This window comes from Mus caroli, chromosome 7 (assembly GCF_900094665.2).
Source record: "Mus caroli chromosome 7, CAROLI_EIJ_v1.1, whole genome shotgun sequence".
Lineage (NCBI taxonomy): Eukaryota > Metazoa > Chordata > Mammalia > Rodentia > Muridae > Mus > Mus caroli.
In genome coordinates, this window is record NC_034576.1 from 79,216,172 (window position 1) to 79,242,575 (window position 26,404).

The 26,404-nt window shown below is 38.3% G+C and overlaps 1 protein-coding gene across 1 annotated transcript in view; it reads left to right on the forward strand.

Moving 5' to 3' along the window:
* The window catches only part of Agbl1 (ATP/GTP binding protein like 1), an 842,475-nt gene that overhangs the window by 325,258 nt on the left and 490,813 nt on the right, over window positions 1-26,404 (forward strand). Inside the window, exon 18 of the mRNA XM_021168273.1 lies at window positions 8,842-9,022. Coding sequence (XP_021023932.1) covers window positions 8,842-9,022 — 181 coding nt within the window. The remainder of the gene's footprint in view (window positions 1-8,841; window positions 9,023-26,404) is intronic.

Genomic DNA, 26,404 nt, shown 5'->3' on the forward strand with positions numbered 1-26,404 from the left:
CCCTTGGTATTGCAAACTTTATATGCCCCAGTACAGGGGAATGCCAGGGCCAAGAAGTGGGAGTGGGTGGGTAGGGGAGCAGGGCGGGGGGGGGGGATAATGTATAGGGAACCTTTGGGATAGCATTTGAAATGTAAATAAAGAAAATATCTAATAAAAAAGAATAGCCTTGATTTAAAAAATTTCTAGATTAGACTGGCTTGTAGGAATGCTTCTAAAGCCTTATCTTGATTATTAATTGGATTCAGGACATCCATTGTGTCCATTGTGGTGGTACCATTCCCTGGGTAGCTGACTCTTAGCTGTGTAAGAATGCTAGTTCATCATGATGGAGTAAGTTAACCAGCAAGCAGTATGGGCTTGCTGTTTCACATTCTCATTGAGATCCTGCCTTGACTTCCCTAAGTGATGGAATACAACATGGAAGTCTAAGTTAAATAAATACCCTCCACTGAAGTCTGCTTTTAGTTAGAGTACCTTATTATAGCATCAGAAAAGAAACTAGAACACATTGTATGATTCCGTTACTGTGACATTCCGGAAACGACTACACCATTTTGGCATAAAACAGATCAGTTGTTCCCAGAGGCTGAGAGTACAGACAGGTCAACTGGTCAAAATACAGGGAATAACTATTTGTGGAGTTCTCAACCATGAATGGTACATACATCTACACCATATTGCGTCCTCTAAGGCTCAGGGACCATCATAGAAAAGGGGGCAGGGTGATTGTGAGAACCATAGTTCTGTAAAAACCAGACCAAAGCTGTATCATCTGGAATTCTAATAAGGCCACTGAACTCACAGAAGTTATGGTTGTCTGCATAAAACCTGCAGAGGATCAGTCAACCTTCTGCCAAGGAGGAAGCCAGTACTGGTGAAGCCTCTGCACCAACCTGAGAAGCTATTGACAGTTGATGGCATCTTTCTGGTGAAGTGAGAGTTGGTTTTCTTTAAGGGTGTCTTCCTGGTAGGTAGATTACATTCCAGTAAATGGTTCTATATCTAGGAGTATATGAGTAGTCCAAATCGATTGAGTGGATTACCAACAAAACACACAACAACAACAACAACAATAACAGAAATGAAATTGGGAGGGGGAGGGGAGATGGATATGGGTCTGGGAGGACTTGGGTATAAATATGATCAAAATATATTGTATACATGTATGAAATTCTCAAAGAAATAGGAAGGCTATTCTAAAACAGTGTGGGAAGTTGATTTTCCACAAGGTGAGTGAGGAGCGTGGGCATGATAATGATGGTTTGCACCAGATCCATTTCATTTTATAGCATTATACACATGTGGAAATCTCACTGAATTATATAACTGAAATTGATAGAACTGTATTTCACACACACTATACTTTAATAATGCCAATTTTTTAAGACTGTAAGAACATATGTATGGAAAGCTACAACTCCAAATCCTCTCTTTGCTTAGTGTACTAGTCAGCTTTCCGTTACTGTGACAAAATATCTGGCATAATCAATTTATAAAGAGAAGGGGTTTGATTTAACGCATTTTCAGAGCTTACAGTCTATGATTAGTTCCTTTGGGGACAATAGGGCACTATTTTGATAGCTGAAACTATGCCAATAAGGAATATGACTAGACTCCTTATGGAATATGAGATATGAAGAAAGAGACAGGAATGGATTTCCAACATCCCCTTTGAGGTCATGCCCTTAAGTGCCTAACTTCCTCTTAGTCTCATCTCCTGGTGATTCCTCCATCTCCTAAAATCATTATAGGCTAGAGAACAATTTCCCAATGTGTGTGTGTGTGTGTGTGTGTGTGTGTGTGTGTGAGAGAGAGAGAAAGAGAGAGAGAGAGAGAGAGAGAGAGAGAGAGAGAGAGAGAGAGAGCGTGTGTGAGAGAGTATGTGTACATATATACATGCTTTTGAAGGACAGAGAACAACTTCCGGTGCCTTCTTTGCTTTCTAACTTGTTTGAGACTGGGTCTCTATTTCTCCATTGCATACTGCAAGGTTGCTTCAGCATGAACTTTACTGTCTTCTGCCTTCATCTCACTGTAGATACACTAGAATTACAGATGTGTATTACCAAGTTCATCTTTGCATGTGTTCTGGGGACCTAAACTCAGTTTCTTTCACTCATGTATCAATAGCTGTACCTGCTGATCCTAAGTTTCGACTCCTTTTACTTCTTTGTGTCTTTCCTCACCCTATGGCCCATGGTCGATCTGTTTTCTTATACCATCTTCTAGGTTTTCTAGATTTTATATTAACTGATGCCATCCTGAGATCACAGTCTGCTCTCCTATTACTATTTTCCCTTTTAACCTTAGTTGTTTCAGCTCCACTGGGCAGTCTATCTGGGCATGCCTCTGCATCATGATTTTCTATGGTCCTTTGTAACTCACAAGGTATTTTTATAGACTCCTGCGCACACTCCATGTTTGTAGAAGCATGTATAAATGAGTTTATAGTTGCTTTCCCACATTTTCTTTCTGTGCAGCTAATGATTCAACATCATATAATCACCCATCTTTGTGGATAAACTAAAGAAGACATAGAAATTACCCAGATGACCTTCCCCGACAGGTGCATTTCTATGTATAGGTATCTTTAAATAGATCTTATAACTACAAACAGATGGGTACTGCTCTGGTGCATTAGTCTTTTCTATTTTTTTCATTTTATAAATATTGTCCTAGATACCTTCTTATATCAACAATCTCAAGATACTTGTATTATTTTTTGTCTTTAATCTCATATATTTTACTTATTTTGTGTTTTCCTTTATTATCATTTTCCTTTTAATTTTTGGGATACTAATACTTTCTATGCCCAAATAGTATTCTTTTTACATATTATTTCCTTAATCTCATGTCCTGTGGTTGTTATTTATATCACTCTCAGTTACTAGAACTGTTATGAGTAATATAATAATGAGAATTCCTCTTTAAGGATCTCTTGAGAAATTTCTCTGGTCATATGGAGCAGTAACTATCTGTGTCAGGTACTCTTTCTCACTACACAATTATTAATTTCTCTTGAAAGAGAAATCTGTTATATTTTTCTTATAATCTGTACTACCCTGCAGAGTGCCAGTAGGAACAGAATAGATTTTGTTGAAAAAAGAAGGTAGAAGGTGGAAATGAACAGATGTTCATATAATTGGGCACATATGTGTAATATAGTACATGCCTTTAGTTTCTCCTCAACTTCTGATAAGCTAATAGGCTAATATCTCTTGGCCATTGTTCAAGTTCGTACCATGTCCTACTTTTGTTTTACAGATCTCATTATCATTGGTACAAACTCAGAATCTAACTTTTCATTTAAAATATGGTCAAATTATTGATACCCCATAGGTTGCAATGTTCCTTTTAATCGATTTCAAGAAATTCAGTGGGGGAAAAAATGTGAATATAAGTATGTAATTGTTTTGCCCAGCAGAAATGATTTACTATGGCCCAAATCATCAATTATAAGGGAAAACCTCCTAGGATGTGTTTTGCATGCTCTTTACAGCTGTTACCTATTATGAGTTCTCAGGAGTGCCATTTGCTGCTACAACTCACTGGTTCCATAAGCTGAAGTCACCGATATGACTGTGGGATTGTTTTAAATCACAGAGGAGAGAAGAGCAAAACCAACGTGAATGGCTGAAATGCTGCTTACATCTTCATTAGATCCCACGGTTGTCCCTGTTTACATGCTAAAGGTGTTACAACAGCTTGCTAAACTGTGTGAAGTCTTACAGCACAGTAGCTTATCCACCCAACTCTCCCAAGGATACAAACACACTGCTGAAACCTGTCTTTAAGAACTTCAGGTTGGCCTATTGACTCACACATTGCACTGTAGGGCATATAAAAGTAATGGAGCCATCTGGCCGAGACAATGAGAGTACTCTGTTGATATCAGAAATCTGCAAGAGAGTAGCTAATTTTTATTTCTTTTTATGGGGCAAGGAGCACTTGCTATTGTTATCTAATGTTGTTGTCAGTGGACATAGTCTAAGAGACACAAAGAGTAATATGCAATTACAAAACTGAAAATATGCTTCTGATTAGGTGCATATCCATCAAGTCTCTTTATTTCTCTGAAAGCTTTTTATTGGATGCCAACACAGCTTGATTTGGAAGGAACAAAAGTAGCTGAATAAATGACATAGTGAGCAAGCTGACTTCTAGCTGATTTCAATTGTGCTGTTAGTGAACTGTGCATATTTTCCACCTAACATACTTCATAACTTATAGAAAATGAATGATTAGCAATACATGAAACCTAATGCAGTACAGACCAAGTCTTTACTTTCTATATCATTTCATGTTGCAACCTAAATGCTAAAAGCATAGTAAGGCCTTTGAGAGGGGCCCTGCTCTCAGAAATAGAATTAGTCCTAATGAAAAGGATACTGAAGGTTGTGCTTTGTCCTCTCTGTCATGTGAGGACATGGCCTTCTGGAAAACAGGAAGCAGACTGTCAACAGATACCAAATAGTGTCACTTTGGCTATAGATTTCATCCTGAAGGCTGTTGAGACGTAACAGGAGTTATGTGTCAATTCCAGTTGTATGTTAAGGATATAGTTCATGGTATCCTGAATAGAGAACAAACAAAAAATAGTGTTCATATCCCCTTGAAACTAACATGATTATTTTCAAGTACAAAAATAATGAAACAATTTTTGATCCCTGGAAATATGATTGTCTAAGCTATTCTCAACCTCTTATCCCAGACAGTGTATCATGCAAATGCACTGTATATATAATAAAATTATTTTATAAAACAGATCCTGGCATACCTTTCTTCTGATGTTAAACCATCATAAAATTATTTTTATACCCCTCTTCTTTTTCTCTTCTTTGTTCTTTTCTTTCCTTTTCTAGATAGGGTCTCAGTGTAGTACAGGTTGACCTCGAACTATCTATGCTAGAGATGACCTTCATTTTCTAATCATTCATTTAAGACTTCTAGGTTTATATGGTGCTAGGGATAGAATCCAGGGGTTCATCCATACTGGGCAAGGACTCTACCAACTAAGTCCCAACTTCAGCCTAGGCCTTTATTTTTCTTAAAGTAGTAGTTTGTAATTAATTGCTGTTTCTGCAAAGTATATCAAATATCCTTTTCATTTCAACTCCTTCTTTCTGTTCCATTGCAGAAAGCACATCTGAGTGAATGCCATTCAAAATATTATTTTATATGTGGTCTTATATTCACATGGTAGAATTTAGCAGTATGTAATGGAAATCTTATTGTATTATCATGGGAAAATAGTAAGGTTTTTTTCCTCACATGCCCAGACATATTGGAGAAGCCAATGAAGGTACATGTAGTTGCTTAAAGAGTTTACCGAGAATACTCATCCTTTCTACTTGGCATCATACTTATTGTGTATCTTCAATGTTCAAGATGACTTTCTCACTTGAAGATAGTACATCTGTGAGCAAGATGAGAAGAAAAAGCACAAGTTTTAAAAGCAATAGCTATTTGCAAGGTAAAATTGTCCCTTTCATCAGCTCTTCAGTAAGACCCTTCTGCTACCATTTTGTATCACTAGCAACATTTATTTTTCACAGTCATGACTACTTTCAAGGGTATTGACAAAGCTGGGTATTTTATTCAGGAAAACCCATTCTCTTGTCCCAGAGTAGCTAGAAGGAGAGAGAGGATACCATACAGGCAAGCAGCAGTTTGTGGCATGTACAGTATCATAAACAAAACATTTCCCTTTTCACTAGTTGCTAGTAAATTTACAGAGTACTGTTACTGTGCATGGCCGACCAGTGACATGCTAACTTTATAGTTAAGAATATGTGACCTACAAGAAAAATCCAATTCCTGCCCCTACTCTGACAAATACATGTATGTGGCAGTTGTTTTTAAGTTCATGCATCCCTACCTACCTCTCTTTGCTTCAGGCACTATAGCATCTCTTCATTTTATAGTGCACTGACTTCTCCCTCCCCCTCCTCCTCTTCATCATCTTCTTCCATATTTTCTTTTTACTCTTGAAGATCCTTTAACCTTTTCTTGTCTGATAAAACATTGCTTATACTTCAAGACAGTCCAAATAGCATCACATCCTGGAAATGTCCTTCTCTTCTCAGATCTATTTTTGGTGCTCTGTACACCCATCCATTAGGTCTCTTTTTGTTGTATGCTTGCATATGTGTCACTACTGACAAATGCTATGGCCTCTTCTAGAACAAGGTCTTTAATTTATTTGACTTTCACAACCCAATGTCTGTTGCAGTTCCTGGAATAGGTTCAAGACACTTGCTTAAGGAAATGAATAGCTGAAAATTACCTCTAATATATAGATGACCTACAAAAAATTGAAGCAAACTGCTCTCACTATTGTCGGAAAAGACGCCTTGACTTATGCCCCTTCTGTCTAGACCTCAGTGGATCAATGACTAGTGGGAGAAATATGAAAGAGAAAGTGAATCTTTTTTGGTCCTAATTGGTAATATTAACATAAATCAGTAATATGAAGGCTCATTTGTATATTTTGTTGTCTGCTCTTCAAGACCTATGATCAATACTCAGTTTTATATTTTTGTGTATGTGTGTGTAATGAGAGATAAAGATTGTTTCCATATAAAAAATTCCTACCACTGAAAAGTAGAAAGTCCTCATTTAGTTTGGAGTAATTCAAACTATATGTAAATAAATTATTTCTTTATTAACCTTTAGGCTGTTTGGTGACTAAATTTATTTATGATCAGCATACAGTACTTGTTATTAGAGCAAGATTAGGAACAGTCAAGAATCAGGAGAGGATGAAAAATAAAAAGGGAGTCAGAAAAAAGTCCATCCACAGATTTGGTTTACAGTTGACAAAAGTGAATTATTGATACGATGCCTTCTTTCCTTCTTTATCTTCGAGTATATGGAGAATAGACATTAGTAGTCACTCACAGCACTGTCCTCAGGCTGGGGATACAGTGCAGCAGTATAACCCTTGCCTAGCAAGTGCAGGGTACCAGGAGCAATCTCTACCACCAAAACAGACAGACGAATAAACACATCAACCACCTTTCTGTATGAGCCCAGGAATGGTCAAGAATATATTTAAGTGCTAGTGTGCTTCTGCTGTCATCTGTGAATAAAAGGCAGAACAGTGAGCTTCCCTGTCCATCACTGATATAGCCTTTGTGAGACCTATGCAGTCACTTGCTGTGACTCAGTATTCCCTTTACCCTCTTTACAAAGTGAAGGAAGTCATCTTTTTTTAAAAGTTAAACATGTATTTTACTGACTCAGCTCTGAAACATTTATAAAAATTAGTTATGTATAGGCTACAAGTCAAACCTCTGAGGCTCTGACAAAAACACAATTTATACCCCTTTTATAACACTATATTAATAAGCAAAACTTCTTTCCATTCCTAGTTTGTATAGAATAAGCCTTTCATTCTTTCTTCCTACATCTTTTTATTTTTTATTTTTTGGTTTTCTATTTTTTCTTCATTTTTTGTTTTATTATTATTAGACATTTTCTTTATTTACATTTCAAATGTTATCCCCTTTTCTAGTCTCCTCTCCAAAAGCCCCTATCCCCTCACCCCTCCCCCTTCTCACCAACCCACCCATCCTGGTCCTGGCATTCCCTCACTCTTGGGCATCAAGCATTCACAGGACCAAGGGCCTCTACTCCCATTGATGACCAACAAGATCATCCTCTGCTACATATGTGGCTGTAGCCATGGGGCCCTCCATGGGGCCCTACTCTTTGGTTGGTAGTTAAGTCCCTGGGAGCTCTGGGGGTACTGGTTGGTTCATATTGTTTTTCCTTCTATGGGACTACAAGCCCCTTCAGCTCCCTGGGTCCTTTCTTCAGCTCCTCCACTGAGGACCCTGTATTTGGTCCAATGATTGGCTGAGAGAATCCACCTGTGTATTTGTCAGGCACTGGTAGAGTCTCTCAGGAGACAGTTATATCAGGCTCCTGTCAGCAAGTACTTCTTGGCATCCACAATAGTATCTGGGTTTGGTGACTGTGTATGGGATGGATTCCCAGGTGGGGCAGACTCTGGATGGTCTTTCCTTCAGTTTCTGCTCCACACTTTGTCTCCATCTGCAGGTGAAGGAAGTCATCTTAAGAGTGTGTCTGCAAGTCTGCAGGTGCTAATCCCTTCCTTTGAAAGATCAGATTCCTTGTCTTTCAACCATCCACCAATAACCTCTCTCCTTGCTTTCAGTCTCTGCTAGGGACTAGAAGGGCTTATCCTCTCCCCAACCTCCACAGACTGCAATTAAGTAAGGAGTGAGCTAACAGGGACTGAATAGCAGGAATGATATTTGACACTACTTACATCTTTTTTGTTTTTCTAATCACATGAGGTCGTTATTGTAAATATCCCCATTTTACAGATGAGGAAAGGGGCATCAAGAGACTTAGTCATTTGCTGGTCATTCAGTCAGAGCTGAATAAGCAACAGCATTTTGAACAATAAATTCAGACCTAGAGCTGTCTAATTTTATTGTTAGAGCTGGTCAATGATTAAGATAAAATTCAGTCTGCTTTGGATATCTGAATATCTTTGATAGCCAGCATCTTGCTAATGGACTGTGGAGAGTTAATTGGTTTAAAATCTGCTTTGTGGTTTTTTTTTTTTTTTATCATACCACAAAGTACTTTGTTTTGATAACAGCCCAGAGTCTTGGAGTCCTCAGTCTCTTGAGTCTCAAAGCTTCTGGAGACAGATGGAAAATGGATAAATGCAGATTATATATATTAGAAACAATCTACTTAGGACTTCATACCCTTCAGGTATCATTCCTTTGCCCCAGAGACTGTTGATGGAAATGGAAAACATATCTAGGTCTAATTTTATTGTTCCCCCCTTTCCTGCAGGCTGTCGTCCATATCAGGTGATCACAGCCCGAGTTCACCCAGGAGAGAGCAATGCCAGCTGGGTGATGAAGGGAACCTTGGAGTTCCTAGTCAGCAGTGACCCCGTGGCAAAGCTCCTGAGGGAAAACTTCGTGTTTAAGATCATCCCTATGCTCAACCCAGATGGTGTCATCAATGGCAAGTATGTCACCTGCCCGGTCCAATGGATCCACTACTGCATTTGTGTTACTATAGTAGAAATCCACTGCCATCTCATCAAAGTGGCATGAGTGTAGAGGCCTTGGTACTCTATAGGGATCTCCCTTGGGCTCCATCTATCTGAACCAATTAACAATGTACCCTCCATGCATATTTGTATGTCTCATGGCATTTCTCTAAATAGGAATAGCTGAAAACATAAGCATTTAGTATCAGAGCATCACACAACTAACCTAGTCCAGTGCTTCATTTATAAAGGAGGGCATGGGTATACAGGGTACCAAAACCTCCCCCACTTCATTTGATGACCCAGTGGTACTTCTGGGTTCAGTCCATGAGACTTCCTGGTGACTACAAGTGCTTCTGCACTAGTATTACATGTAGCTGCAAAGAAATATTTGTTCAGTTATGTATTACTGGTTTCTGAATATAATTAAAATAAGAGTTTCACATCAATGGAATGGAATGTTGCTTGGAAAAGAGAAATATGTTATTTGCATTTTCAAAATGCTGTTGCTTATCATTAAGATGTATCATGGAATAAAACTCTGAGGCCTGTCAGAAGGGCTCAGAGTTTGAGCTCAGGCTCAGATGAGGACCCCAAGGTCACATGACTAGAGAGTGGCAGGACTAACATTTACAGATATTCATGTAGTCTTTTTTAGTAAGAGATGACTCTTTGTCCTAAAAGAATGGAAATCCTGTTCCATAGATGAACAAAATGAAATATGAACAGAAAATATGTGAGGAAAAAATTATTTCCAAGACTAAAATGAAAATGATACTTTAGAATATCATTAGCATAGATGCAAACTTTAATTTTAAATAATACAGAAAATAAGGTGAGAATAAAGAGTTGGAAAGCAACAAATAAAAAGGGTCATAAAGAAACACAAAAACTTATAAATGATCACATGACTTAAACAAGATGAGAGAAAAGTTAATTCTTTCAAGAAAGGAAATGAAATATTAAACAACTCCAATAAACTTCTTTTTGGATAACTACAAAGATAGATTAAATTTAAGGTGTTAAGAATATAATGACGGGGGCTGGTGAGATGGCTCAGTGGGTAAGAGCACCCGACTGCTCTTCCGAAGGTCCAGAGTTCAAATCCCAGCAACCACATGAAAATAAATAAATCTTTAAAAAAAAAAAAAAAAGAATATAATGACTACATATACTATATATGATATATACATATTATATATCATATAGAACATAAATTTTATATATTAATTATACATATGTTCATATAATATATAATATAACATAAAATTAAATAATATAAAAGAACTAAGACAAATCCAAAGCATGTAATATGTCAAAACATGTCAATGTAAATAAAAGCTATAGAATATAAAAGTAATAGATACAAAAGGAAAGAATGAATGAAGTATAAATGAAGAAAACAACAAAAGAAAAAGTGTACCAATCTGTACATAATTTATTAGATTAACACAAGTAGGTTAGCTCAGTAGTTCATAGGTGTTATCTATCTATCTATCTATCTATCTATCTATCTATCTATCTATCTATCATCTATCTATCTATCTATCTATCTATCTATCTATTTGCTTATTTTCTTTCTTAATTACTAATTGAATTATTAATTCATTGATTTCTTATTTTCTTGGTAGAAATTGTTTGATGAGGACTGCTCAGTGCTGACTGCATTGAGGATCAGAAGGTCAGGTGCTTCACTGAAGAGCATCAGCCTCCTCCAGCAGCAATGAGGCCTCTAGGATCTTTGCGGATCAGGTCCCAAAGTGGTGTCTTTTAAGGCTACTCACAGTTCACCTGGCTCCTGTCATGTGTTCCTCTAAGCTCACAGTTGATCTCTGACTGCTCCTGGCTTGAGCAGCTAAGACTTTTACTAGCAGTCTTTCTCAGCTTACATGGATGGAAAATAGTTAAGGAAGGTATCTTGATGGGCATGACCCCATTTGGTTATTTTATTATCCAACTTGGCTTACTTCTCTCTTTCCATGGATCTATCTTGGGTCAGAAAGAAATTGGAAAGCCTATCAGATTAGGTGTGTTAACTGAACAGGACCTCTGGGTGCTCCCTGATCTACTCAGTTTTCCCCTTTGGTAGAAGATAATAATGTACTCCTGATACACTTTTCTGGACAAAAAAGAGTCACACATACCCAAAGCTCAGGATTTCATGTTCAAGCTCAGGGATTAAGTGTTGAAGCTCCTATTTCGAATACTCATACCTCCAAATTAGGGCTTGCTCCAGGTCTTTGGTCAAAGTTAATGGGGTTTCAGCCACTGAGGAGCCTGTTGGCTGGTGCACACATTATTTCCAGCTCACAGCTGGTTACTTTGTTTCCCAAATGGCAGGGCAGCTTCTTTCCAGTGACAATGGCATTCATCATCATTACTATTATTTATTATGACTCTGATTGCTCTTTTATTTATACAACATCTTTCATCATAGAGCCTGAGGCACTTTGTAGATCACTTGGACTGAACAAACAAGTATGTCTGAAAAGGAATGGGAAATCATAACACGTTCCACAGATAGAATAATCAGCAGGCCATAGAATATCATTATGCCAAGGACTCAATGCTGCCATGCATACATGGCATTTCACAATATAAAGCTTTAAACTCTAGTTCCTAAGCCCATTACACAATGGACTTAAAATGTGCTTCATCTAATTTTCACTTGAGATACTTTTGTAGTTGATATTTCATTGTCCTGTCATGCCTACACCATTGTGTATAATTAGGTAGGTGTTTATTCTTATTGTGGTGTAGTTTTTGCTCTCTGAGCTTCAACTATTGTGCAAGTCTTCCATGTAGAGATAAAATTCTTCCTGTATTCATTTTGATTTCTAATGAGAAATATTCCCCAAACTTGTTGTAGTTCACCTAAACATAGTAAATGGTTATCATTCCCAATGTTCAGAATGTCACTGTTTTTCTCTGGACAAAATGCTATTAGCAGACATCTTAAGTCCCAGAAGTGCTCTGTTTGACTAAAAGGAGGTAATCTCTGCATCCAGTTAGTGACTCCAAACATCACTGTGTTAATTAGAGCTAAACTACACTTAGTAAACTTACACATTTGCTTATATGCTCAGCTCAGGTATTTGAGCACATGCATGTCTGTGTACACAGAGAGAACAAAGCATAGTTTTATATGTTGTTCCTCAGATGATGTCTATGATGGGTAATTTTGGTTATCAGTTCAACTACATCTAGGGTCAACTAACACCTAAGCATCTGGGCATACCTATGAGGGATGTTCTTGATTGAAGAAAATCAAGGTCATTTGAGGTTAGAAGACCCCTCACTCACAACCACAGTCATGCTTTCTGGTGGCAGCCTACATAAAAGAACAAGGAAGAAGGAAACATTTTGGCTTTTGCCTGCTTACCCTCACTCTAACTGATACATTTATTTTTCTTGTTGCTGAAACATTTCCATACTTGTATTAGAATCTACTTTTGGGGATTCCAATATAGACAGAAGACCAGCTGCTCCCCATAAATTCCTGGGATTCTAACATCAGATTGGTACTGCTGAGGTATTTTGTCTTTTTGACTGAACAAATACTGGATTGCTGGCTTATTGGTTGGAATAAAGCCATTCTTGGACTACTTATTCCACAGCCTGTCAGTCAGTTTAATAAGTAACCCTTTGATATATATGAAATATAAAACATATTGTATGAATATACAATTTAGTTATACATTTCATATTATCTCTCTCTCTCTCTCTCTCTCTCACATACACACACACACACACACACACACACACATACACACACATACTTCTATCAGGTTACTTTTCCTTTAGAGAAACTTGACTAATACACTATCCATCTATATTTCACTGGCCTGGAACATACCAGGTAAGCTGGCTGATCAAAGAACCCCAGTGCTCTACCTGTTTTTACTTCTCCAGTTCTGGAATTTCAAGTGCTAGCTTTCATACCCAGCTGTTTTGTTTCTAACATTGGTTCTGGGGACCCAATTTGCCTTCTAATGCTTGGAAGGCAAGTGCTTTACTGATCAAGGTATTTTCTCAAGCCCATTACAAACTTTTAATTTAAAACTTATCATGGACCTCCACAGAGCTGGCACACATGTGTCACAATAGAGCAGTTTCCTTTTGTGGCGCTGGTGATGGAACCTCTGAGGATGACTGGGAGATTTTGATAATAGTGGTCAGAGAGACACAGCCAGAATTTCTAGGAAGAAAAATATAGTGAGCCTTGCCAAGTCAAGGATCCCTTAGCAACGCAAGTCTGAACAGGGAAACAAATACAGTGATGTATCTGTTATGATTAATTCCAAAAGAAACAATTTCCCATCTCCTGGCTGGGCTATGTATTGAATCAGGCTGAGTTCTCAGGGAGTCAGGAGCAATGCAGTGATTCTGAGACTTGCAATTCTTCTCAACACAGGATAGAAGAGAATGAGAATTAGCAAACCAGGTTAAACCAGGAGGACTGGTAGATAGATTAAAGTGGGAATGGAAGAGAAAGCAGATGGCTTTCAAGCTGACAAATAGGTATAGATCCTACATAAACGGGGAGAGAGAGAATGGGGAAAGAAGCCAAGCCTGATTTTCATTTGTTAAATTTTGGGTGTTGATGGTAGGTAGCATCAACATAATTCTTACAAAGCCAACACAGAGCCTGAGCATTCACAGGAGACCGAGCATATTGATCCTAGGAGTATGTCCAACTCCATAAACATGATTATCTTCTTTCAAATGCATTGTGGACCAGACACAACAATAATATGCCCAGAACCTAGTACAAGCAAGCATAGCAAGGTGTTTAAAATGTAACCACATAATGTACGAGAGGAAACAATTCAAATTATAAAAATCACATAAAAAAACTCAACAACCTTAAAAAGCTTGGGACCATTTCAAGTGTGGGCCAATAGTCTACTGTACTGCAGACTGTGAAGGCTTTAACTTCCTACAAGAAAATCACATTCAGACTTGACCTAAAAAATCATTCAGTACCTTTTATGGGCCAAGAAAGTACCTAATTTTACTTATATTGCCTTATTTCATTCTCACTCTGGCCCATGCTGTGATTAATTGGTCTGTACCAATGTTACATGTCTGACTGTTACAACTAGTAACAAAGTCAACAAATTATTACAAACAGAAGAAACAGGTGTTCCCTGTAAGGATGGAGGGAGAAAAAGGCAGAGGTCGATGTGCCAGAAGTTACGTAAAGTCTTGAGTGGCTACTACAAATGCTAGGGGTTGAAATGCTGTCATAGTTAGCTGCAGCTGTCATTTTGACATAACCCATAGTCACTTAGGAAGAGGGAAACGAAATGGAGGAATTGTCTAGCTAGATTAGACTGACCTGGGACATGTCTGTAAGACATTTTCTTAATTTTAAACTGATGTGGAAGTGTGTGTGGGGTGGGGGTGGGGGTGGGGGGTCCTCAACCCACAGAGGACAGGGTCATGCCTGAGCTGTGAACTTGGGAAATCTAGGAAAAGTAGTTGAACTAGCCAAATGGAAGGAGACAGGAAGCTCCTTTCCTTCACAATCTCTGCTTTACTTTCTTTTTTTTTTCGTTCTTTTTAATTTATTTTTTATTATGTATTTATTTCATTTACATTTCCAATGCTATCCCAAAAGTCCCCCATACGCTCTCCCACCCACTCCCCCACCCACTCCTCCACCCACCCACTCCCACTTCTTGGCCTTGGCAAGATTTTGCTGAAAGGACCCAGATATGGCTGTCTCTTGTGAGACTATGCCAGGGCCTGGCAAACACAGAAGTGGATGCTCACAGTCAGCTATTGGATGGATCACAGGGCCCCCAATGGAGGAGCTAGAGAAAGTAACCAAGGAGCTAAAGGGATCTGCAACCCTATATGTGGAACAACAATATCGTGTCTCTAGCTGCATATGTATCAGAAGATGGCCTAGTCGGCCATCAGTGGAAAGAGAGGCCCATTGGTTGTGCAAACTTTATATGCCCCAGTACAGGGGAACGCCTTCCTCCAGGTTGCTACTTGATTTCATGTCCTGACTTCCTTCCTTGATACAGTGACATGGAAGTGTAAGTCAAATAAACTCTTTCCCCATTGTGCTTTGAGTCATGATATCGATCACAGTAAAAGAAAGAAAACTAGGGCAGAACCTGCTGCGGTTTGAGTGGACAACAGGACACAGGCTAGGGGACAGAGGAGTCTGGAATGGTCTGAGTCCAAACGCAGAATACCATTTAGTTCTTCTTGCTTCTGGTTTCTTAGCAGACTTGTAGCAGTTGTACCTAGGAGGATGGAGAAGTTCTATAGAAGAGTACTATTTGTCTGCATCTGCTTCAGTCATGTTGATTAGCAACGGGGAGCAGGAATTGTGACCTTCTTTCTCTCGTGACTTTTTATGGATAGTACCTCCATGGAAGCCAATGAGAGAGGGGTTCTAAGCACTGTCTGACTGGTTGCTTTTGATAACAACCAATAGGATGCCCTTATATCAAGTACCTGAAATGCAACATCATTTGGCTTGTTTTGTTTTGGCTTTGTTTATTTCTTTGAAATAGAATGTCTGGCTTGAAACTTATGATGCAATCCAGGCTGGCTTCAGATTCATAGCAATCCCCCTAAATGTTGAGATTGTAGGGATGAACCACCTATGTTGCACTTAAATGTATGTGTTTTAGCACCACATAGATGTTACTTCTGCATTAAAAAAAAAGTTCACTGTTTCCAGTGGGGTAAAAGATACATATTCTATGGGTAAGCATAGCTGCTGCTCTTGCAGAGGATTTGGCTTCAGTTTTCAGTACTTCCAGGGCAGCTCACAACTTTTCCATATCAGTTCTAGGAGGTCAATTACTCTTTTCTGGCCTACATGGGCACCAGACACACACGTAGTGCACATACTTACATGCAGACAAAACATGCACATATATGTAACAAAAATAAACAGAAAATTTATACTCTGTGGAAAGTTCAGTATTATAGAAATGGGGGCAAGGAGGTACAGTGGGAAAAGGTGAGGTTGGATGGGGACATGAGCGAGACTGGGAAACGGAAGAATCAACCAAAATAAACTGTCCATAAAACTTCCATTTAGAAATAAATGGAATTTTTAAATTCACTGTAAGTGAATTTAAAAAAACACCAAAATTTTAAAAACAAGTAAATTTAAAAGCATTCAAAGTTAGGAATATTTTGTGGCCATCAGTGGAAAGAGAAGCCCATTGGTCTTGCAAACTTTATATGCCTCAGTACAGGGGAATGCCAGAGCCAAGAAGTGGGAGTGGGTGGGTAGGGGAGTAGTGGGGAGGGTATGGGGGACTTTTGGGATAGCATTGGAAATGTAAATGAAGAAAATACCTAATTTAAAAAATGAAAAAAAAAGTGGATTAGTCACTTAAAATCTTGTAACAGAGGTTCTTTCAGAATTCCACAGAAAGCACAGTTAGAAAGATACCTTAGTTAATAAACTGACATCTAGGTTTATCATCTATTTCCTTAAATATAATCATATGACCACATCTATTGAAACTTTCCACAAATCATATATTCTATAATATAACTTAAAGACTAACAAAAATCTTCCAGGGAAAATAATGCAATCATTATTATCTTTCAAATAGCAATCTCAGAGCATTGATGGTCAACAGGTAATAAGCAATTTTCCATTGTAAACAACTTACATATGAGTAGTATTGGTATGTTCTTAATGAGTTTATTTGGCCATTTCATGAATCTAAATTTTCAAGTTCAGATAGTAGAATCAAATATTATGTAAACTGTATTTGATGCCTATTTGACTGAGTTCCTTCTATTATAAACTTCATAGGTTTATGTCCACACTAAAAATGGACAGTGCTGCTGGCTGTTCATACCCTTGTAAATACAATACATTATGAACATTAATCTTTCCATTGGTATGATAGGATACATATGACTTTAATCTTTTATAGTTGTGACTTCTAATTCGTAGAATTCCCAGAAAGCTGGGAATCTCCCCTGTTTATTCATAATTTCAATATTAAAATGTTAGTCTAGATTCTGGTTCTACCCTGTTTGTGTTCCTCTGTGTTTGGGGGCTCTGAAAGGAGGGGAGTGGAAAATATCTTATCTCCCCTTTGCTTTGTCTTGCTTATGTTCAACACTGGAAAATTTGTTACTTTGATCTAGTCAGAGGAACTATAATTTTCTCCACCTACCTCCCGGTTTCAGTGGAAGGGATAGAGGCCTCTCTTGGTCCATTCTGTATTTTAATAAATTTTATTAGACAAATGAGACAAGAAGAAGGAATAGTTTGATCTCATAGTTTCCCCCCTACCACTTCATAAAAGGAAAGGCAAAAATTTAAATTTAAAAACAAAGGATATCCAAGAGACTTTTTTCCTGGCTTAAATTCTTTCCTTATGAATGCCTGTCAGTATTTCTAAACTCCTAGTATAGAGGGAAATTGCAGAGCTTTCTTGTCACCTCTCCTGACAGGTGGAAGGAGACAGGGAAGCCCATAAAGAATGTGGTGTTTGCTGTGACTGACAATCCTCCTCTGTTCATACACCGTAGGCACAGTGTGGGCTCAGAACAATGGAGTCCTGGTTCAGAGGAAAAGCAACACACTCAGTCTTGCTGATGAACTTGTTCATGGAGATCAGAAATGATTTGCTCTGGGAACTTTTAAGGTCCTGCTGTTAAGTCATTAGCATAGTGCTCAATGCTAGATCACTTTGGGAGAGCATTCTCAAGGGCTTCCTCCATTGCCTGCACGTGCAGACTGGACCAGGGGCTTTAGGGCTCCATTTTCCTTTCGCAGACATTTCAGATTTGAATAAATATTGCTATTTATTATTCCCAAATTTAGGGTTATTAATTATATCAGCATAAACCTAATTTATTCCATCATAAACAGCGATAATAAATGCTGCCAACTGCTAATACCCAGCTCTTGCCAACTGTGCCTGTGGTTGATGGGTTTCCCCACCCCACTTCCCAGAAGTATTAAATTAAAAATGAGCCAATGTTGCAGAATCATTGATCAAGTGGGGACTGAGGCTCTTGGGAAAATGTGTTTGTTTTGTTAAATGTTTTGATCCTTCATTGGCTGAACAAGTTCACATGTTTGACGGCATTCCAGAGTCACTCCCTTCTTGCTTCCTCCACCAGACCTTTTAGAGGGGAAAGAAATGGGAGCAGGGATAGCAGGGTAGTAGGAGGCTCAGGACAACATTCTTCTTTCTCAATATGCCCTTTAAACATATGTGATCAAGGCATGCCCAACTCCTAACATGTTCTTTCAACATGTCCTTAGAAATCTTTGTGAAAACAATTCCTAAGTACTATATAGATGCAGTGTTTCAACCACCATTTCATTTACCATGTATCTAGTGAAATATATGTCCTCCTAACATACAAACAATTCTGTAACTGGAAGTGGGAAGCACAGACCTCACAACACTGCCAAAACAGAGGATGCTTTTGAAAAAAAAATGTTATTTAATCTCAAATCTCATTGGGAGGGTGCCTGCTTTGTGATGGGAGGTGGACTCCATTCTGTTATCAGAGTTCCATAAGATCACATTGCCTTTCTCAAGGGGAAAAAAATTATCATCCTTTGTCCTGGTTCCTGTTTTATCTCTCTGTAGTGGTTGCAGGGACATTACAGTGTATAATCCTGAGCAGACAATCAAAAGATCCTGCCTGAGGTCAAACTTGACTTCCTTTCAGCAGGGTGGCTTTGGACCAGTTACTTAACCTCTCTACTTCTATTCCTTCAGCATATTATAAGGTCACCAGCCCTACCCACTGTGCCTTACCTGCTTAGTGTCATGATCAAATATCACAGGACTTTTGAAAGTATACTGTGCAAAGTAAGAAAGGTTCCATTCACTGCTGTGATGCCTGGGTTTTAGTGGTGACCATCAAAGCTTTTCTCTGTGGCTGGGCCAGCCTGGATTAATCATCTTTATCTTGCTTTTCATTCCTCAGTTTCTCAAAGAGACCCATATAGGTCATACCAGTATGACAGAACTCACAGAAAGAAGAGATGAGATTGAAGGCATGAAAGGCTCCTTTTGATATATCCAGATATCATATGTAGTATGTGTCTATGGTATATCAGGAAGTCACTATGGAGCTGATTAAATTCTAGCGAAAATATAGTGGTATTGACAGCTTGAATTTTAGGAATAGAAACTAATAACTATGCTTGGTTGTTGATTGACTTATCTGGCCCATCAAAATAGACACAAAACCTGACTTCTTGCCCTAGGAAGTCAGCCTATCATCAGCTACCTCCATAAAGACATCTATAAGAGTTTTCAGGGTATTTGTAAAGAGACAGGTCTCCATGGAATCTTTTTTCTCCAGTCTGAAGTCTATATATGCCAAACTCAGGATCAGAAGAGGCTCGGGTCTCCAGAAAGTTCTCCTCATTAGGAGCCACAGGAAACTTCTCTTTGTAGGGCTGGTTATAGAGAAATCACTTTAGAGCCTCACTACTGTCTAGTTCCTGATCTTTCTGCCCAGTGCCCTGAAAGCCAGAGGAAAGCCAGAGAGAACATTTAAACTTTGGTCATGAAGATCCATCCTCCCCACCCTACCTTCCAGGTTGCCTTTGCCTGGTTATTTATCTCTCTGAGCTACCTAGCCCTTCTGAATTATGAGGCTCATTCCTTCATTGCCCTGATTTCCTTTTGCAAATATGATCCCATACATCTTCACTCCCCAACAAACACTTGCTTCTCTATTTACAGCTTCCCCCGCTCTCTACCCTTCCCCTTGGCCCAATAACAGCCAAGGAGATAAATAAGATACATAACTCTTTTTGGCTATTATTTTTTTTGTTACTCTGCACAGTAACATATATAATAACAAGGAAACAAATCTTATTACTAAAGTAATTACAATAAATAAAAAATAACCAAAAGGGGAGCTTCAGGAGGGTGGGCATGTCAGGGGAGTGATTGCAGCAGGATTAAAAAAATTTAATTTACTAGCACCAGTCACTGCTGCTGTGTTGATATCCCGCTTAGGAGACAGTGTCTAATTAGAGTGGTTATTATTGTCTTTTGAAGACACTCACCCTTAGTTGACTTATGCCTTGGGTCTTTAAAGAGGAAATTGGCCCAAAAATTCCCTGGAGAGAACTCCCTGTCAACAGCTCTGTGTTTGCAACAGCAGCATTTAGCATGTTCAGCTGGATTGTCAACAGAGCTTGAAAACTGCCAGGAATGGCTTGCTATCCTTTCTTCTGTCTGCAGATAAACTTCTTTTTAATTGAGGTGTACTCATGTGACTTTACTCCCACCAACTGTGTATCCCTAAGCACAGGTGATGTTGTGTCAGTTAGTGATATAGGCTAGTGCAGAACAATCACAGTTAAAATGCAAGTAGGCAATCTAATTTTATCTCAATGCAATTTAAGACCATTTGTTTTTATATGATTAGCAGTGGAAATGAAGAACAGTTATTTTCCTTCATCAATTATGACTATAATCCTGTGTCTGGTAGTCATCTTCCTAAGTGTTTTTGGTATTTCAGTCGTTTTTCTTTCCTTGTGATTGTAAAACATATAAGGTCTAATTTGGGCCTTCCTATGCAATACTTAAATTATAGTCTAACATCACTCTTTAGTTCCTTAAACCTTTTGCAAGAAGTTATTTTGGGGTGTGCATGACAGATAAACCACCAGGAAAAAAATATATATGTATACTTTTGTGAATCTTAGCATCATGCTTTAACAATGCCATGTCAAATGGATTTGTTAATTCATTACATACCCCTGCTCTCTTACATTATTTTAGAGAATAATCTCCATATTTAAAATCTGGGAAAATATGAACTATAGACATAAAATATATAATAACTTCTCTCTAGCCACTGACATCACTATCATCTTTATTACAACTACACCATGAGATAATAACTGAGTAAAGTATTTTTTAATTTATGTTTCAAATGTTGCCCCCTTTCTTGGTTTCCCCTCCACAACCCCCTATCTTAGCCCCTCCCCTGCCTCTATGACGGTGCTCCCCTATTCACCCATCCACTTCCACTTTACCACCCTAGCATACCCCTACACTGGGGCATTGAGCCTTTTTTCCCATTGATGCCAGATAAGGCAATCCTGTACTACATATGCAGCTGGAGTCATGGGTTCTTTCATGTATACTCTATTGGTACAGAGACAAACAGGTAGATCAATGGAATAGAATTGAAGACCCAGAAATGAACCCACACACGTATGGTCACCTGATATTTGACAAAGAAACCAAAAGCATCCAGTGGAAAAAAAGACAGCATATTTGGTTTTGGTTCAACTGAGTAAAGTCTTAAACTGAGTTCTCATTTCTTCCTCCCTTCCTTCCTCCCTCTCTCCTTTCCTTCTTATTTTTCCTCCCTCTTCCTTCATAGCCCCTTTTTCTCTCATTCTGTCTCTTCCTTTCCTTTCTTTCTCACTCCATTTTTCTCTTTCCTATATCTTCTTCTCTCTTCCACCTCTTTTATCCTCTTTCTCTCCCTCCCTCCAACACACCTTTCTTTTCTTCTCTCTGCCTTCCTTCCTCCCTCACTCCCTTCCTCCTCCCTATCTCTTTCTTCCTTTCTCTCTAGCTTCCTTCCCTCCTTCCCTCCCTCCTTCCCTCCCTCCCTTCCTTCCTTCCTTCCTTCCTTCCTTCCTTCCTTCCTTCCTTCCTTCCTTCCTTCCTTCCTTCCTTCCTTCCTGTGTCTGGGTAACTTAAACCCTCCCACTTACCATTCTACATTATTATAGAACCAAAGGCTCTAGCATTCATAATGTTAGTGCTGAAAGGCATTTCAATATATCAGCAAGTCCAGCTCCATTCTTTATTCATAGAAAAAAATGTATGCTGTGAATGGCACTAGAGTTTTAAATCTCTACAATGCTAGAGTTGAATTTAGAATCTAGGCCTATAAACTTACCTGGTGAATGACAGTACCTCCATGTATTCTTCCATATAAAGTTGAATACTTTGCATCCTGTAAAGATAGTTTTATATATACTCTTATGCATAAAATTGTGATATTTGGGCCCAGAAAAATAAGTATTCCTTTAAAAAGAGTACAAAGAACTCTGAACTGAAATGGATGAAATGTTAAAAACCTGTTAGCTCAGATGTTAGCAGGAGCTGTAAATGAAAAAAGGCTTGCATGAGTGATAGTGTCTCATGCCCAGCATTTCCATATGGGTTCTAAGGCACAGACTGGTGTGATTAGGCATTTCACTATAAATATTTCTGTTGTAAGTTTAGAAAAGTTTGGGCCAACAGATTTTTATTGAAAATCATAGAACTTGTCATTGCCATTGAAATATTACAATGGGGGCTCTCTAGAAATTGTTAAGAATGTGCCATTTCCTAAAGTTACTTAATCAGGCTCAGAATTGTAGACATACATTGAAGAGCATTAGAGATGCCTCCACTTGGGTAATCTTTCTTCGTGAACTTAACTGAGGTCCAGACCCAGTATGAAGCCTTTATATGAAGAAGCATGAAGCACAGTGGCTAAGAGCATTCAGTTTGGAGGAACAGAGCTTGTGTGATCCACTTACAACGTCTACAGCTTTGGGTGAGAAGTTTTTCTGAATTGGATAATTTGGAAAATGGACTAGCGATGGCTTGCCGTAGAAGATTTATTTGTGTCCTGGAGAATACCACTTGTGAGTAATTGAAGGAATCTGGTATAGGAGTCCATTGTGATCGCACTGTTACAGAGCCTTTAGGAGGTCAATGAGGACATCTGAAGATGACAAGTCTTATCAAGGTTCCTGAAAGTAGAATGGCAAAAAGAGATGAGTATATCTGGGATATACCTGGGTATATCTTCCCTGGCCAGAGAAGATCCTGTTGGCTTTTGGTATGTCCTTGTGTAGGTACACAGTGAGTTATTTAGTTCTAATGTGTACTCCAAGGGACTGAGCACAGCAGCCATGCTTCAATAGTTTCTTCTTTACAGTATAGCTGATGATGGTAGTATCTTTGTATCTTCATTGTAAGTTAAAAGTCATTTTGCAATGTGCCTATATTTAATAGTGCTCTATGATTACTAAAGTATCTAAGATAAGAATATACAAATTAAATTACATACTAGCTGTCATGGAGAGTTTAGCTATAGTAAGGATGCTGAAATTAGAAAAAAAAAATCAAACAGAAGTACTTTTCCAAGTATATTAATGGTCTATATTTTGTCTTAGTTTCACCCTGGCAAGGCCCATCATTTCTTTTTCTTAGGCTTAGTTATAGAGGGTCCTGGTTTATTTTCTGTTATATAGTTTCCTTAGTGATGCAGACTTTCATGATGAGAACAGTCCCTTCATTCAGAAAATACTCTCGTTGACAACTCATGTTTTTGTGCTAAACAAAGACAAGCCACTCCAGGCAAATGTGTAAGCTGAGTAGAGCTCTTAGATATTGACAAGCTCCCTAGGGGTTCATTGTGATTTTAACATGATGTATAGTAAAGAGATGGGCTAGGTTAATGTGCTATCAGGTGATTCACTGTCAGCAGAACTGGGATCACTATCTCCCCTTAAGTGCAGTGTTAAGGGAAAATGCTCAAAGCTTGGGCTGTATTTGACCAATGTCAAGAAAAAAAAATTTACAATGTTTGTAAGTCCTGATAAGGCTGGGCCTCTCTCCAGAAATATACTGCATATATCAATGCTCATCATTTGTGGTGGTAATTCTGGAAACTCAGACAGCAAGACTCTTCTATAGTAATCAAAGCCCTGAAAGTCCATCTGACCTTATGTGGAAGGGAGATTTTAAGAAATATGATCCAATATCTAGCTATTAATCTGGCCATCTTGATATTGAGTTATTGGGTGCTCTCATTTAGAGGAACTGGCCACTGAGAGACTGAGTAATAATGCATGTAATCTAAGGGATCATCTTACTCTCCCCTGGCCAGTCATGTAAGGCATTGCACCACATCAAATAGACAATACATCCAGAACAACAGTCGAAAACATTTGGCTCAACTCAAGAGTTTCATCATACAGAAAAAGGGAAAAGTTTAGAAAATCGAGGTATTTATCAAGAATACGTAGTTTCCTAGAATAGATGAAATGAAATCAAGTCAAAGGAGAATTGACTCCTCCATTGTACTTCTACTTCCCCAAAAGACGGTTCTCTCTGACAAAAATTGGATCCCTATCATCCCAAAGAGAAAGACAGTGTGAATTATAGATGAGTAGAGTTCTGTAACATCATATAACCGCGAACTCTGAAGGAAATTAGCATCCCATCCAACTTCACATCCTGTGCTTGAATTCCTTCAAAGCATTCATGCCATTTAACCACACAGCCTGTGCTCCTGCACTGCACTCTGCCTTAATTTCTTCTCATAGAGACATAATCCATTAGTGATAGACTTATTCAAAAGCCGTGATGTGAACCACAATAAAACATGTATCTCTAAGATTTTACTATTAATACTATGATAAATACATAGAAAATTCCTGTTTGGATCATTTGAATAATGTATTTTATATTAATTTATTGATGGATGGATGGATTGAATTTTGGAGTAGAGGAATGAATTAGGCAACCACTTTTCTACTGCTGAGTTAAATTCCTAACTCCTAAATAACACATTTTAATTAAAATAGAAACATATCAGTCCCCTTCTCTTTCTTCCCTCCAGACCCTCTTAGGTATCCTTAATCCAAGCCCTCCCATATCACTTCCGTCTCAAATTCATAGCCTCCATATATGTATATGTGTGCATACATACACACACACACACACACACACACACACATATCTAGGGAATCCTTGGAAGGAGGCTATATTTCTTCATGCTCCCTGCCTTGTTATATATTTTTAAATTCTTCCATTGCCCTGAGTTATCATTTGAATCTCACATAATCTCACTCATTTGAATCTCACATAATCTCACTCATTGTCCAGTAAATATTTATGGAACATCTATTAACTGAGAGATGTTAGTAAGGTTGTTGATGAAATTATGAAATATGACAATGATCATATTACAGAAGTAAAAAGACATCAGTACACAGTGCAGCATACTATTAGCACTTTTTTTTTTTTTTTTTTTTTTTTTTTTTTCGAGACAGGGTTTCTCTGTATAGCCCTGGCTGTCCTGGAACTCACATTGTAGACCAGGCTGGCCTTGAACTCAGAAATCCGCCTGCCTCTGCCTACCGAGTGCTGGGATTAAAGGTGTGTGCCACCATGCCCGGCTTATTAGCACTATTCTAACGGCTGTTAAGTATAATATACATATATATTTTAACATAATGGGACTTATTATATAGTCTTCAGGTCCAGGATGTCTCTTTGGCATCCATGCAGAGATCTGAATTGAGGGTTAGCCAGCAACTAACTTCCCTTCTGTGTGTGCGCGTGTGTGTGTGTGTGTGTGTGTGTGTGTGTGTGTGTGTGCATGTGTGAATAGGTAATGATAGGAAGGTATGAGAGATAACTGCAAGTTAAATGTTCATATTCAGGAGTTTGAGGAAATCTGGGTTTTTATTGTGGTGAGATTTTTCAGATTCTCAGGTAATGACACCATAATTTTCCTGAAAACACAATTATTTCTCAAGCCTGAAACATAGTTTCTTAACCAATTTTGATGACTTAATATTGCTAACTCATGTTCCATTTATTGTTAAATAAACCTGTAAGTACTGCTTATTATTAATTGCCATTAGCACAACTACTTTCCCCTCTAACACTGTGTAGTTAGTTGTTCAGGAAGTATCAAGCATTTAAAGTTACACTTCGCTAAATTTCATTCAGTTAGATTTCATTCTTAGGAGACTACTTTGGATCTTGAGCCTGACACCCACTTCATCTGGCTATCTCCTAATTTACATGGAACGCCAACACTGACCTGAATTTCCTTTATCTTTTCTATTATGGCAGTGATGCATTTGCTGAACTTGAGTGAACCAAGGACAATATGCTAGAAGGCATATTACTAAAGACACAGATCTATTTAGTTACAATCGCTCAACTGCACTCTAATCTATTTTAAGGCTGCTGTTGAGGCCATCCTTCTTTATGTAACTTTCGAGGATATCTTGAGAGACTTTCACAAATTCCTTGCTGAAGGGCTGGGAAACCCCATCTCCTTATCTTATAACCTGTCATACTGTGAAATGAGGTTAGGCTGACATGGTTGGAATGATTGCTCTTTGTGGTGCTTGTTGCTTTCTATGAGTTCTGCTTTCTTTTCTATGCTGACCTTCCCTGCTTATGTCTCCCAAGACTTTGTTGAAGATCAGTGTCTGAATCAGTATTTTCATTTTCAGTATTCTCTTTTCTTTTCTTTCTTTCTTTCTTTCTTTCTTTCTTTCTTTCTTTCTTTCTTTCTTTCTTTCTTTCTTTCTTTCTTTCTTCCTTCCTTCCT